General features: G+C 44.6%; 3 protein-coding genes across 3 annotated transcripts; 2 read left to right on the forward strand and 1 right to left on the reverse strand.

Annotated features, from left to right (window-relative positions):
- The first annotated feature begins 1,586 nt into the window (after positions 1-1,586).
- On the forward strand, positions 1,587-3,588 carry RBM8A (RNA binding motif protein 8A). The gene is made up of 6 exons (NM_001035324.2): positions 1,587-1,711; positions 1,987-2,046; positions 2,175-2,249; positions 2,724-2,860; positions 3,129-3,265; positions 3,378-3,588. Exons 1-6 carry the CDS (start codon positions 1,645-1,647, stop codon positions 3,421-3,423), a joined length of 522 nt encoding a protein of 173 aa, NP_001030401.1. The 5' UTR covers positions 1,587-1,644; the 3' UTR covers positions 3,424-3,588.
- GNRHR2 (gonadotropin releasing hormone receptor 2) lies at positions 3,165-8,982 on the reverse strand. The gene is given in 6 exon segments (XM_059885001.1): positions 3,165-3,919; positions 3,922-4,266; positions 4,947-5,024; positions 5,027-5,144; positions 7,950-8,064; positions 8,066-8,982. Coding segments are annotated over 6 exon segments (1,245 nt in total). The 5' UTR covers positions 8,554-8,982; the 3' UTR covers positions 3,165-3,818.
- Positions 8,983-9,193: 211 nt separating this feature from the next.
- Positions 9,194-14,768, forward strand: PEX11B (peroxisomal biogenesis factor 11 beta). Its single transcript, NM_001075266.1, has 4 exons — positions 9,194-9,257; positions 10,051-10,166; positions 10,572-10,773; positions 13,564-14,768. Exons 1-4 carry the CDS (start codon positions 9,202-9,204, stop codon positions 13,964-13,966), a joined length of 777 nt encoding a protein of 258 aa, NP_001068734.1. The 5' UTR covers positions 9,194-9,201; the 3' UTR covers positions 13,967-14,768.
- The last annotated feature ends 31 nt before the right edge of the window (positions 14,769-14,799 follow it).

Here is a 14,799-nt window from a genome sequence, read left to right on the forward strand (position 1 = left end):
TTTATTCTAAGTGCAAAAATAAGTAAGGGGGATATCAGTAGAGATGTGACTTTTTTTTTAAAAAAAGATCATACTATGTACGGTAGAGAATGGATTAATGTTTCTTAGTTTCAATACAACTGTTTTGCCTGGAAAGCAAAACAGCCTTACAAGCACAGTTTAAATGGAAGCCCTCCCTCAAATGCACTCTCCTTATTTCCAGTCCTATTAGAAACTTGTATTGCTGTAGTACCTTGTAACAGCAATGATCACTTTCATAATGTTATTATAAAGTGATTGATGCTGTACTTCCCCTTGTATTGCTAGCACCTCTTCTAATATTAGACACACATATAGGCATTCACAACTGATTTAAAAATTAATAAACAAGTGACTACTTATCCACTACTGTTTTTTAAGGCCTACGTCGGATTCCAGAATGTGGGGGCAATATTCTTTTTCGCCTCAACTCCTGGGTTTTTAAACGTGAAATGTCTGTACTATCCTCAAAGAAGCTAAAGCCTCTGTTTTATTTAAAATCACGACTTTTTCTTTTTAATTCCCAGAAGCGGTGGGTAGAATTTAAGAGACTATTTTTAATTTGGGGGGTGGGTGCGTGACCCCGGGTTTGCGGGATTTTAGTTCCCCCACCAGGAACTGAACGGGGCCCCCGAAGTAAAAATGTGGAGCCGCCAGGAAATTTCTTGAGACATTATTAAATTAAAAAAGAAAAGTTGATATGTGTCTCATCAGTAGTATTTCACGGGAAACCAGGTCGGCTGATTTTCTTGAGAGAAAGCCGATGCTGGGAGGGATTGGGGGCAGGAGGAGAAGGGGACAACAGAGGATGAGATGGCTGGATGGCATCACCGACTCGATGGACGTGAGTTTGAGTGAGCTCTGGGAGTTGGTGATGGACAGGGAGGCCTGGCGTGCTGCGATTCAGGGGACACGACTGAGCGACTGAACTGAACTGAACTGAACAGTACGTTCCAGAAGCAGCTTTTTGAAGTAGCATTGCTGACTTTTTTTTTTTTTTTAAATGCTTCCATCACAGATCCAGCTGCTCCTCGGTACAGTATAGGCCTGCAAGTTTTTAGAGAAAAAACTTTCTTCAGCTTCCATTTCCTGGTATGGAATGAAAAGAGACGAAAAGCAACCCGCTAATAAAAATTCGGCTGGGCTTCACAAGGAAATGGCAACCCCCTTCAGTATTCTTGCCTGGAGAACTCCATGGACAGAGGAGCCTGGCGGGCTACAGCCCATAGGATCGCAAAGAACTGATCCGACTTAGCGACTAACACTTTCACTTTTCACTGTTAGTAGTTACTCTTTGTTGGCTGCTCTGGTTAAGTTACTTAGTGTTAGGGGCTCAGTCATGTCCGAAACTCTGGTTAAGAGGAACTCACTAGCCCCGCCCACCCCCTACCTCGCCGCACACGGGTGCCGGGCTCAGCTAATGACGCGCTCAAGATGGCTACAGTAACACTTCCGGTATCTTCCCAAACTAGGCCCGCCTCCATTGCGTATTTTTACCGCGCCGAGGGCGGGACCTAGTGTTAGTTTTTAATTGGTCAACTTGATTGATGACCTTTTCCCTCCGCGACAGTTTCCCGAGGAGCCAAGTGCCTGAGAGGCACGGACGAGAGTTGGAGGGAAGGAAAGATGGCGGACGTACTTGATCTTCATGAGGCTGGGGGCGAGGATTTCGCCATGGATGAGGATGGGGACGGTGAGGACAGTGGAGGCGGCTGCGGGAAGCGGGGAAGGTGCGAGAGAAGGACGTTTTAGGAAAATATAATCTTTCTCCCCATTGGGGAGGATACGAGCCAGGGAACCGGGTTCTGTTGGTTGGAGACTCCGCCCCCTTTGGGCGGAAGAGGGGCGGGCCGGGAAGGGACAGCCTGGAGGTGGTGGGATTTGCTTTCAGATAATGTCTTGCAGAGAGAATATTGTTGTAAACACCTGTTACCTTTTTCACTTATTCCTTTTCTTCTGGGGCTCCAGAGAGCATCCACAAACTAAAAGAAAAAGCGAAGAAACGGAAGGGCCGTGGCTTTGGCTCCGGTGAGTGTTTGTGGGTGGAATGGGGTCGAATGGAGAGAGCTACGAGTTTTGGAATCCCCATTCAGACCTACGGTGAACAGTGGGAGAAGGGGGATTTCCGGTGATCTGCTGTGTGTTTCTAATAGAAGAGGGGTCTCGAGCGCGGATGCGTGAGGATTATGACAGCGTGGAGCAGGATGGCGATGAACCCGGACCACAACGCTGTAAGTAAATGGAATCGGTAGGGATCTGTCTGTACAGAGTTAGGGACCAATGAAATAAAACCCAGTAGGAATGGAGCCCTGGGATTTCTTTGGAAGGAGTGATGCTAAAGCTGAAACTCCAGTACTTTGGCCACCTCATGCGAAGAGTTGACTCATTGGAAAAGACTCTGATGCTGGGAGGGATTGGGGGCAGGAGGAGAAGGAGACGACAGAGGATGAGATGGCTGGATGGCATCACTGACTCGATGGACGTGAGTCTGAGTGAACTCCGTGAGTTGGTGATGGACAGGGAGGCCTGGCGTGCTGTGATTCATGGGGTCACAAAAAGTCGGACACGACTGAGCAACTGAACTGAGGAATGGAGTCAGAGGTCGCTTAACCAATCTCTGTGGAGCCTGCACACACTTTACTTGTGTGATCTTGCTTAAGTGTTTCTTGTGCTCAAACAACTTTCCTTCGTTCCCCTACCTACAGCTGTTGAAGGTTGGATTCTCTTTGTCACTGGAGTCCATGAGGAAGCCACGGAAGAAGACATCCATGATAAATTTGCAGAGTATGGAGAAATAAAAAATATCCATCTCAATCTGGACAGACGTACAGGATATCTAAAGGTATCTTGAGCCATACTCCATTGCCTCTCTTCATCCATAACCCTTAGACAGCATTGGTAGTTCTCCAAAGTTGACTGTGGTTGGCCAAGAGTTGAAATAAAATGAGATTGGGAATTGATTGTTAGACATAGCAAAGAGGCAGAAACAGATAAGTTGTATGTATAATAGGGGTGTGACATGCATTTGTTGTTTAAGGTTGATAGATTTTTCTAGTTGAGTAGAAAAAAGCTTGATGGAGTTTTGATAATTTGTCTTTTTCTTGTTCCAGGGGTATACTCTAGTTGAGTATGAAACATACAAGGAGGCCCAGGCTGCTATGGAGGGACTCAATGGCCAGGATTTGATGGGACAGCCAATCAGCGTGGACTGGTGTTTTGTTCGGGGTCCACCCAAGGGCAAGAGGAGGTAAAGTGCAGAGGGAAAAGCATTATCTTAGTGGAAGGAGTATGAGCAAAGCAGAATAAGGACATAGTATTATGTTCGTCTCATGGGCCCTGCCCCTTTTCCTTCTTTGTAGAGGTGGTCGAAGACGCAGCAGGAGTCCAGACCGGAGACGTCGCTGACCTATCCTCTGTTGTTCAGGTGTTCTCTCCAGAGATTCCATTTGACCATGCAGCCTTGGAGAAATACGGCTGGGGTGGAACTCACTGTGTTTATATTTAATCTCTCACCCTGTTTAGTGTTTCTTTTGAATTATGAATAAATGTACAATTTTTGTTTTCTAATTACTTAACTTCCCTTTTCTAATATTGCAAGCTCTGGAGTACTATTTACAGTGAGGCAGTATGGGTCACTGTGAAGATATTTCTCCCAGGGACTGAATTCTGTGTGAGTTTCTACGTTAGATAGTCTCCAGTGTCAGCTAGGGTCAAGTAGAGACACTGCTCAGTATTTCTTTTTCTTCGAAGCTAAGAGAGCAAGGGTAGAAGTAAGATGTTCTCATGACAGTAAGGAATAATCATTCTGTTCCTATATATGCTGTCCTGAGCAAGTGGTAACATAGAAATGTCTCTTTTTGCTCTCCTGCGTTTCTTGCTGCCACATTTGTTTGTACTTCTGTCTAAGAGCTTAAATCTCCTGTTGGGGCACTCTTCCAGAACCTCCTTCCCTGGAGGAGTCTATACTATGTTCTTGATGCCCTCTTCAGCACCCAAAGGTGAAGGCCCCATAGAGGAGAGGATCCAGAGGAGCACTGAGGAGGCCAAAGAGGAAAAGGATGTGGCTGAGGCTAGGAGGCACTTCAGTTAGCATGGTGGGAGAGAACCAGTACCAAAGACCCAGAAGGTAATAAGGTGTCCAGCAGAAGATGAAGGTCAGCAGGATAAGTTGGGCCAGTCGTAGGGCCCGATGATGAACACGGGAGTGATTGTATAAGGAGTGGCAGAGGGCAAATTCACCTGCAGGGGCTGGGAATTTAGAAAATTCACTCAAATTCAGAACCACTCAGCTTCTAAATTGATGGGCAGAAATTGTGAGATAGAGCTCTTCCCTCTATAAATAGAGAAGCTGCAAGCCCTCCTCCCCTTCCCAACCTGGGACTATATGCTCCCTTCCCATCAGGGATTATGACAGACATGCTGGAAAAAAGGTTTCAATTTGAGGTGCTATGGTACACTGAAGCTACAAAGTCTGTTTGAAGTGTTGTTGGTGTCCAAGAGCAAAGGAGAATAGTGATCACCCTTCTTCTTAATTCTTGCCTAGCTAACTCAACTTCAGAGAATGATAGCTAGTGGCTGGTTAGAATTGAAGGCATTCAATGAAATTAGTGTGGTATTAGCTGCTAGAGATACAGTTTGTTGTTAGTCACTAAGTTGCATCCAATTCTTTTGTGACCCCACAGGCTATAACCCACCAGGCTCCTCTGTCCATGGGGTTTCCCAGTCAAGAATACTGGAATGGGCTGCCATTTCATTCTGCAGGGGATCTTCCCAACCCAGGGATTGAACTCGAATGTTCTGCAGTGCAGGCAGATTATTTACCACTAAGCCACTGGGCAAGCCCCTTGGTTTGATAGATAGCTATCATATTAATGAGGCTAGACAATAGTTTTAGGGTAGGGGTTAGGGCCTGGAGGTTGGAGTCTCACCATGGTTCCCCTTCCTTGTCTGGGGAGTAGACACACTGCAGACAATGTGGCTATAGCAGATGGTCATTGCAATCAGTGGCAGCAGAAGATGAAGAGGTTGTAGATGATCTCTTGCCATTGAGTCTTGAAGCTGCCTTTGGTGACACACCAAGTGAAGGGACCTGGACCAGCGCGTCAGACGGTATGGAACAGGAACAGCTAGATTGGAGTCAAGGACTATTAGAACTGGTCTCCCTTCCTTTTCCCCTGCCAAACTACCTACCAATTCAACACTCTCCTCCCGATTAATTCATTCTTTTGTGTGTGTGTGATTGTCAAGAAATTTGGGAGCTAATATAGTGCATAATCTCAATCCATTCTTAATTCCCTGCAGTGCTGAGTAATGGTACATCCGTGGTGCCATATTTAAAAGGTTAGAAATGTATCTTGAAAATCTCTATTTTCCTCTTAGGGTATGCTTATTAAATCCAGAACTTAAAGGATCCTGTCTTTTGAGTACTATCTACCATTTTATAAGAGGATATCTCTACCACCTCACCCACATTTTTTTTCCCTCACCATTTTTAGCTGAAATTATTTTCCTGATGTGTCTGTGATTAATTCTGTGGGAAAAAGAAATCTTATATAAAATGGGAGGTGCTAGAGTTGCAGGCTATTTTGCAGTCACTCTCTAAAGTGACTTTAGTAATAGTCCTATGTACAATAATTATAATGGTGAAATAACAATAAAATTTAACATTTTCCAAATGTGGTTGGCTGCCTCTCCTTTTTTTGGTAAACTAGTTTTTGGCTTGAATCAGTAAAGAGCATTTTTCAATTGAGAGCTTCAGGGTTTGTACCTTAGTTCAGGTAAGGTAGATTGAGTCAGTATTAGTTTGATAAAAGGCAAACTTAGTAGGTATCAAATTCCTAGATATGAGGCCTTTCAGAAAGGGATTTCAGCTGGCATGAGGGACTTTTAGGAAAAGTGAATAGTTTTAGTCACAGACATGATTTTATGAACTGATTGGAGTTATGACCAGGCTATTCTAGTTGGGGAGTGGTCTTTCCTTTACTCCTATCTTGAGTCCATATATTCCTGGATGGGTTTTTTTTTTTTCTTTTGGTGGTGGGGCTGGGGGGCGGGGGCAGGGGGAGCGCTGTGGTGAGGGTGGTGTGTGTGCATGGCTTGGCACTATACCTAGAAACATCTGACTTGTGAGAAGGTTTAAAAATAGGCAAGGTTCGGGGACTTATATTTTAGTCCAGCCTCTGACTATTTTATATGCATTTTATATTTTACCACCTACTATAGAAACCTTTACTTCTGATACTTGGAAATGAGTCTACGAAAATAATTTCTAACTACACCAATATTCCCTTGACCATGCTAACAATTTTTAATTGACATATTTTAAATGCAACATACAGGCATTGCAGGTTGATAATTTTTTTTTAAAGAGGTTGATAATTTGGAACCCAAAATAACACTTTTTGCACCTGAATCATGTTACCATCAGTTTGCTATTGAAGCAAATAGAAATTGCATTATTGGACTGTCAGTCTCCAAGGAAGGATGAAATTCATCTATTCCATAATCTTGTTGTCTATGGATTTCAAGTGATTTAGCCAAAGTTATCCAGCTAGTTAGTGGTAGAGCCTAGACTCAGAAAAAAACAGAGCAAATTAATACAAACAACAAAAACAGTCCTAATTCTAATTCCCAGTCCACTTCTAAAATTCATTTTATATAAACCCAATTAATTTCTTTTGCACTGAGGCAACAGGCAAAGGGGTCCTGTTTACAACATACTGTTGGAAGCAGTATTTTTTGTTTGTCTTAGAACTGCAGTCAGACTAACTTTTGGTAGTTATATTTCTAATATTTGAGGATTTAAGAATCCAATCTTAAATGTGACTACAATGCATTATTCCAGAGACTGAAATGTTACCCCTCTCCCTGACATAATCCCAACCACAGGCTCAGAGATGCTGCTTTACTCCCTTTTCCCAGATGGTGTTAGTGGTTTTGTTTTGAAGGAATTGCTCCATATTTAGCTTTTTTTTTTTTCTTCTAGATTTATAGTTTGTTTTCAATACTGAGATTTGATGAATTGGCACTCAAGTTCAGATGCACCCTTTTGTTTCCGTTTTGACACAATAAAGCTAGAGTAAAAAATACAAATCTGATTATGTTACTCTACCTTTTACTTAGTGTTTCCCCACTGCCCTTAGGATAAAGTACAAGCTTAATATTTGTGAAATTGGTTCTTCCTTCCCCTCCAGGCTCATTACTTGCCATTTTCTAGCCCTCAACTTTAACTGCGATTACTTTTGAGATTTTCTACCCTCCACCTTCTCCAGCATTCCTCCTGCTTTGTCTTAACACCTATCTTTCAAGAATGAAATTTTGATATCTCTAGGAAGTCAGGAAGCTTTCCCTGAATGACCAAAAGTGGGTCAGACACCCCCCATTGTTCCTTAGCTCCTTAAGCTTAGCTTTAGCATAACACTTAACTGGACATTATATTGTAATTGCCTACTTATTTGACTCTGCACTCATCTGTAAATTTCTTGAAGGCAAGACTTTGTTGCTCTATCCTTGATAGAGCATTTAATGCACCTGGGGGAACTGCTTTTTTTTTTTTTAATTGGTGAATGAAGGTATCACAAAGTTTTACCCAAAGTCCCGGATTTCACTCTTTTTTTTTTTTTTTTTTTTAATTTTCTTGTCACTGTCTTAATGTCTTCCCATGGAGGACACTCCATGCTCTGAAGCTTTCCTGCAATAATCTGAAGAAGGTGGGCCTACGATGATGCAAAGAGGTGGAAGCCAAGTGTAGTAAAAACAAAGACTCAATAGAAATACAAATTAACATGCAATGATCTTAACTAGCAAAAGAGCAGAGGCTCCCACCCTGAGGATTAATGTTGACCATGGCCAAGCACACCCCTTGAATCCAGAGGCTCATGTTGTGTACTCAAATTCTTGTCCAGTCTAGCCCTGAGTCCCTAGTCACTCACCTGGGGCAAGGCGAGCAGGAAGCTGAGTCCCCAGGCTACCCCAAGAAGTTTCCTTCCAGCTGAGCGCGGTCCAAACGGGTGGAGTACGGCTGCCTGGTGGTCGAGCCCAATAACCAGGCAGGAAAGCTGCGGCATACATGGCCACTAGTTTCAGGAACACGAGTGTCCGACATGCAATGTCCCCGGCCAGCCATTGAACAGTGATATTCCAGGTCGCATCTGGGGGCATAACCACAAAAGTGACCAATAAGTCGGCAACTGCTAAATGGGCGAACAGTCGTCGTACCGGAGAGGGACAGAGCTGGCTGGGTTGCGGCCGTTTCACTGACCACAGCACGGCCAGGTTCCCTCCAGCCGAAGAAACAAACAGCACGACAGTCACTCCCATTCGCACCTCGGCGGCAACTGAGAAGGTGGGTAGCTCTGCGCCCTCCACCTCTATTCCTGATCCTACCCAGACCTCCTCCCCCGCCGCTGATGACCCCCAAGGGGTGACGTTGCCTGCAGACATGGTGACCTGGAAAGAAAAGGGGCGGGGCGATGAAGTGTGGATCTGAAGAGGTAAGCTGCGTCCAGTTTCTTCTCCCTCCTCAGGATCTGACATGGTTATTTTGCGAATTTCGTCCACTAAAGCGTCTATCTCTGGAGACTCCGTCTGTAATCTGGAGGTCACCTGTCCAACTGTCAGGGGCTTGTAGGGACTAGGAAGGAATCTGGTGCTGACTTCTACTACCGCAGGCTCCTTTAGCCCCCTGGAGCCCTGAATTCGATAGGAGCGTGAGAGTGAGTGTGTGTGTGTGTGTGCTGCGAGTGTCCCGCTGTAAGCACCCTTGGGTCAGGAGCAACCCCATCCTAGTGGTCCTGGAGAGAGCACTGCGGCGCCTTCTCGCTCCGCCCCGACTCCTGCAAGCCTCGCCCTTGGTCCAGAATATTTAAAGAAGACTGTGCCTCTGGAGGCTTGCTCAGGAAATAGAGATCTTCCGATTAGAGAACGAGACGACGGAGACCACGCACACACACACACACCCCTCCACCTCCCCCAGTACGCCCTGCCAAACACACAAACCATGCAGATGTAGCCCCAGAGACAAGTGCTTCTCGTTCTGAAATTACGTTTCAGGGGCCGGCTCCACTCGCTTTATTTTCTGATGATGTTTGTCCCTCGTGCGGCACCGTTGGGTCGTCCGGGAGGCGTGACTAGGGGCGGGAAGCGAGGCGGGAGCGGAGCTGCAGAACGGGTGCTGCCGCTGTCATGGACGCCTGGGTCCGCTTCAGCGCCCAGAGCCAGGCCCGGGAGCGACTGTGTAGGTGCGGCCCGAATAGGAAAGGGGGGCTGGCGGGCGGGCAGAGGAAGAGCCTCGTGAGGCGAGGTCAGTTCACACTACGGGGGTCAAAAAGGGTCAACTCGGGCTACGGGGGCCCGGACGGACCGCGAGGGGCTGATTTGAGCCGGCCGCGAGGCCTTGATTCATTCCTGCTCGTGAGAAAGATGGGGAAACTGAGGCACGAGTGGGCCAGCGGGGAGGCGGCTCAGGGTTGTGTGTTCACATAAGACCAACACTTTCCTCCCTGGGCGACGGTGGGAGGAGGAGCGTTCTCCCCGTGACAGATAGCGATCTGGACTGTGTCTTCAGAGTTAAGGAGGCACTCCTGAGTTCCCTTTGGCCCCTCTACCCTACTGTCACCCACGAGCTCCTCCACGTCCGCCCTGCCTTCTAGTCTTCATTCATCTCAAGGGCCTTAGTTCACCTATTTTGAAGATTAACCTGTTCTTCAGCTATCTCTCACCCCCTCACAGAACATGACACACTCACACTGAGGTGCTTGTGATCTTGCGGTGGTCCTTCTGCCTTCTTCACCGTCCTTTTCAGGCTGCATCATTGTTAAATCCATTATTTCTTCAATTCGAAGTAGTGTTTCCCAGCCCCTACTAGTCTCCTTTATATCCTCGATGCCCTTTGGAGAAACTAAGATACAGGCCTGAAGAGAAGGAAAGGGAATGGTCTCAAACTGGGAAGGGGGTGATCCATGGTTGCCTTTTGGAGGACATTTTTGAGGGGGAGATAAAGGAGGTCTCTACCTTACCTTACCTCTCCTCCAGGGCTGCCCAATATGCTTGCTCCCTTCTTGGCCATGCACTGCAGAAACATGGGGCCAGTCCTGAGTTACAGAAACAGATTCGACAACTGGAAGGTCATCTGAGCCTAGGAAGAAAGCGTAAGTAACTAGGCCTTTCCTTTTATTACTCCACACTTCTTCCATCCCCAGCCATTATTCCTTAGTCCCTCCTTCCTATTTTTGACCAGTGCCAATTCATCATGGTTTGCCTTATCTGTACTTATCCTGTGCAGGCCTCCCAGCTGAGAAAAGAGAGCAGGGATAAGGTCAGTGAGGGATTGGAGAGAATGAGGCAGATTTGAGAAAGCTAAACTGGGACACAAATTAATAAAAAATTTGAACTAAAAAGGATTGAACTTTCTGCTGTTTTTTAAAAAATTGTTTATTATTGTTTCTATCACTTGCCTGACTTTGATTCTCTTGCTTCCTCTCTTTCTCTGTATCTTGCTCTCTGTTTGCCTTTCTACTTTCAAATCCTTGCTTTCCGTTGCTAATCTCCACAAGTTCTACGCCTCGGTAACTCAGCAGATGCCCTTGAGTCAGCCAAACGAGCTGTGCACCTATCAGATGTTGTCCTGAGATTCTGCATCACTGTTAGTCATCTCAATAGAGCCTTGTACTTCGCCTGTGACAATGTCCTTTGGGCTGGGAAGTCTGGACTCGCTCCCCGTGTGGATCAGGAGAAGTGGGCCCAGCGTTCTTTCAGGTTTGATATTCTTTTATCCTACAAGGTCTATCGTATTCTTCATACTGCCTGCCTTGCCTTTCATGAGAGAACGATCTTTTAGGGTCTTCCCAGAATGTACACATCTGAATCACTTGGCTTCCAATCTTCATTTAGATCTTAAACCATCAGAGAATAATGAATGGGGGCAGATGGAAGATGGATGCTCTTTCATGGTGAATGACTAAGATTGGACAAGACTAGATATTAATTATATTGCTTCGATTCTTCTTCTGTCTATACCAGAGATTTATGCCCCTCCCTGTCTACACATTCATTCATTCTAAAAATACTTAGTAACTGCTTACTATGAGCCAGGGAATAAAGCGAAGAGCTAAGTAGATATGGTTCCTGCTCTCATGAAACTTCTAGTTTAGTAGGGGAGTCTGATATTAAAACAAATAATCACCAAACCGAATATTTGTGGGAAAGTATAGGATGTTAGCCCCTGGAGGAGGGCATGACAACCCACTCCAGTATTCTTGCCTGGAGGATTCCATGGACAGAGGAGCCTAGCACGATACAGTCCATAGCGTCAGAGTTGGACACAACTGAAGTGACTTAGCACGTATATAGGATGTTAAAGCTTTATAACAGGGGGAGCTAATCTAGATAGAAAGGTCAGGAAAAAAAGAACCCTTTGAGAAAAATTTTATTTCAGACCTGAAGTCTGAGTAGAAGTTATACAAAGCAAGCAGTAGAAAGAAGAAACAGAAAATAACTCATTCTGAGGCCTTGAGGCAGAAAGACTTCTTGGAATTAAAGAGGTGGAAAGAAAGCCAGTGTGGCTGACAGTATTGAGGAAGGGCATAAGTTCAAACTGGAGAGGTAGACCGGGGCCAGATCATTCATGCAAGGTTGTCTAGGTAATGGTAGGATTTTTTTCATTTAGTTTTGTTTAAATTTTAAACAAAATTTTTAAACCACCTGCTCAGTGGTTCTGAGCAGGTATGTGACATGATTCAAATTGCATTTAGAAGATCTGTCTTTCTATACTGTGGAAAATGGATTGCAGTAGCACTAAAGAGGAGAAGATTCTCTAATGTGACCATGAAATGATGTTGGCTTGGATTAAAGAGCAGGCTGGTAGTGAAGGTGGAAAGGAATATGATTTGAGAATAAAATTTTCTGTCTATATATTACCTATATTTGTTTTTTGCTTCCCTATGATTCACTTTGTTATTTACACTATATTGCTTCTTTCCATCTCTGCTTATGTCCTGCTTTTCCTCTTTCTCGGTGATTTACAATTATAACAAGGCTTATGGTATATGAGGGGTGGGGGCAGAGGCATGGATAGAATGGTATGGAAAAGCAACTCTCTACAAGAGTTTCTATGCCCTGTCTACTCTTTCATTCCATAAATATTTCTTTAGCTCTTACTACGTGCTAGGCCTAAGTCTAGACACAAGGATGCAGTGGTAAAGACAAACAAGATCCTTGCTCCTATGGGGCTTACATTGTAATGGGAAGGGACAAAGACACGGTAAATAAGAAAAACATCAGAGAGTGGTAAATGCTGTGTAGGAAATTAAAATAGGGTCAAGTGATAAGATGGTAAATGGCTTGCTACTTTAGAATGGGCGGTCAGAGAAGACCTCTCTGAAGAGGTGACATTTAAGCTCAGACATGAAGTGCAAGGAAGAGCCAGCCATGTGAAGGTTTCGGAGGGAGAATATTCCAGATTGAGGGACTAGGTAATGTAAAGGTCCTAAAGCAGGAATCACTGAATGGGATCAAAATATAAAAAGAAACCAGTGTTGTTGGAGCCTAGTGGTTGAGGGAAAGAATGGTACAAGATAGAGCGGCAGAGTCACTTGTTGAGTTCTGTAGTATTTTATTCTAAATGTGATAGGAAGGAAACCATCAAGAATTTTAAGAAAGGGTATATTGTGATATACATTTATGCCAGCTGTTATATGAAACTAGATTGTTAGGTGTGGTGGGCAAGAGTGACCATGGGGAAACCAGTTAAAAGACTGAAGTAGTAGTTCAAGCAAGAGATGATGGTTGGTTAGACTAGTGGTCCCCAACCTTCTTGGCACCAGGAACCAGTTTTGTGGAAAATTTTTCCACAGACCAAGGGGGTGCAAGCAATAGGGAGAGGCTGTATATACAGATGAAGCTTTGCTGGCTTACCTGCCAGTCACCTCCTGCTGTACTGCCCAGTTCCAGGGATTGGGGACCCCTGGCTTAGACTATGGTCTGAGTATAATAGATAGATGTGATTGAATTCAGGGTCTATATTAGAGGTAAGACAGTTATACTGAATACAGATCACTGTTTTCAGAATGGATTTAAAAAAATTTTTTTAATGTAGGCTGTTCTTAAGGAATTTATAATCTAAAACATTTGGCAAGCTTGGCTTCTTTTTTATTTTTTCTCCTTTTAACAAAAGGATTGGATTTAAATTATGTGTGTGAATCTTTGAAACAACTGAAGCTGTTCTTTTTTTTAAAAAAGGTTGCCTTATTGTAGTTCAGGTTGAATGCCTGTGTGCTAATGGGTTGCCAAGTGGAAAAGTGAAATTTGAGGTTAATCTTGGACTATTTCATGATCTTCATTACTTTTAAACCAAGATCTTAAGGTACACATACATAAATACATTAGTTACAGAAAGATGGAAGGACATTTCTAATGGTAATAACATTTACTTCTGATATTCTAATGTATAATCTGTTGCACTATGAGGGAAAAAAGTTTAGGTGTTCTGTTGGATTTGCTAGGTGGGTATATGTACCCATCCTGACCCTTCTTCCCTGTGTATCCCAGGTACTATCTGTTTTCCCTCATCATGAATTTGAGCCGTGATGCTTATGAGATCCGCCTACTGATGGAACAAGAGTCTTCAGCTTGTAGCCGGCGACTGAAGGGTTCTGGAGGAGTCTCAGGAGGAATTGAACCTGGAGGACCTGGGGGTCCAGGGATTCCAGGAGGAGGTCTGCCTCAGGTGGCTCTGAAGCTTCGGCTCCGGGTCCTGCTGCTGGCTCGGGTCCTTCGGGGTCATCCCCCTCTCCTGCTGGATGTGGTCAGAAATGCCTGTGATCTCTTCATCCCACTGGACAAACTAGGCCTCTGGCGCTGTGGCCCTGGGATTGTGGGGCTTTGTGGCCTCGTGTCCTCCATCCTGTCTATTCTCACCCTAATCTGCCCTTGGCTACGACTCAAGCCCTGATATGCTGGTACAGGATAAGGAGGGGACCTGAATTGGTGAGATGGAATTTTATAGATCGTCCCTGTGTCCCAGCCTCATTCTAACTCCACTCCTTGGTTAAAGTTAAAAATCCAGAGATTTGGGAATAAAAGGAAGGAGCTTTGGGGAAGATGAGATGAGGAAAGGTGATTTGTGAAATCAACCGGATGATTCAGATGTTCAGATCTGCTGGAGCTTTTGTTCTTTTCCTCCTTCATTGCATTGCCTGTGTCTCTCCTGACTCTTCTTACTGTCTCTTAAGTCTGTTTAAGATTCTGTCTCTGTATCCCCTTTGTACCTTCTCAGCCCCCTGTCATAGGAATTTAATCAGCAGAATTACTTTTTGGTATGGGAAGTAGAAGGTATGGTCTGTAATGTTCTAATTGCCTTCTTCCTTTTCCTCACAAAAGTGATTTGTGGCAGTTATTTTTGCCTCCAGACTCCAGACCATAATTTTAAAGGCTTTGTGTCTCAGTGGGCTCTTCCCACATGCACCAGAAGTACTTCCATGCTTCCTTTTCCTCGCTCATGTCTACCTCACTGCCCTCCCTCATGATTTGCCATTCCCCTTCTTTCTACTCACACCTGCAAATTTCTGCTTACACTTTGATTTCATGGCTTTGTTCTAGCCTTTCCATACCCCTTCTTTGCCTATCCAGAATGATGCTATGTTTAGCATCCTGTAAATATTGTACAATGATTCTGTGTAAATAGCTGAGGCCCAAGCCCATGATGGACAGCAAGCCTTCCAGGTTAGCAGATTAAAGATCAATTTGCTCATTGATATTTGGTCTGGTCCTGTGTGTTCTGGTCAT

This window comes from Bos taurus, chromosome 3, assembly GCF_002263795.3.
Source record: "Bos taurus isolate L1 Dominette 01449 registration number 42190680 breed Hereford chromosome 3, ARS-UCD2.0, whole genome shotgun sequence".
Taxonomy (NCBI): Eukaryota; Metazoa; Chordata; class Mammalia; order Artiodactyla; family Bovidae; genus Bos; species Bos taurus.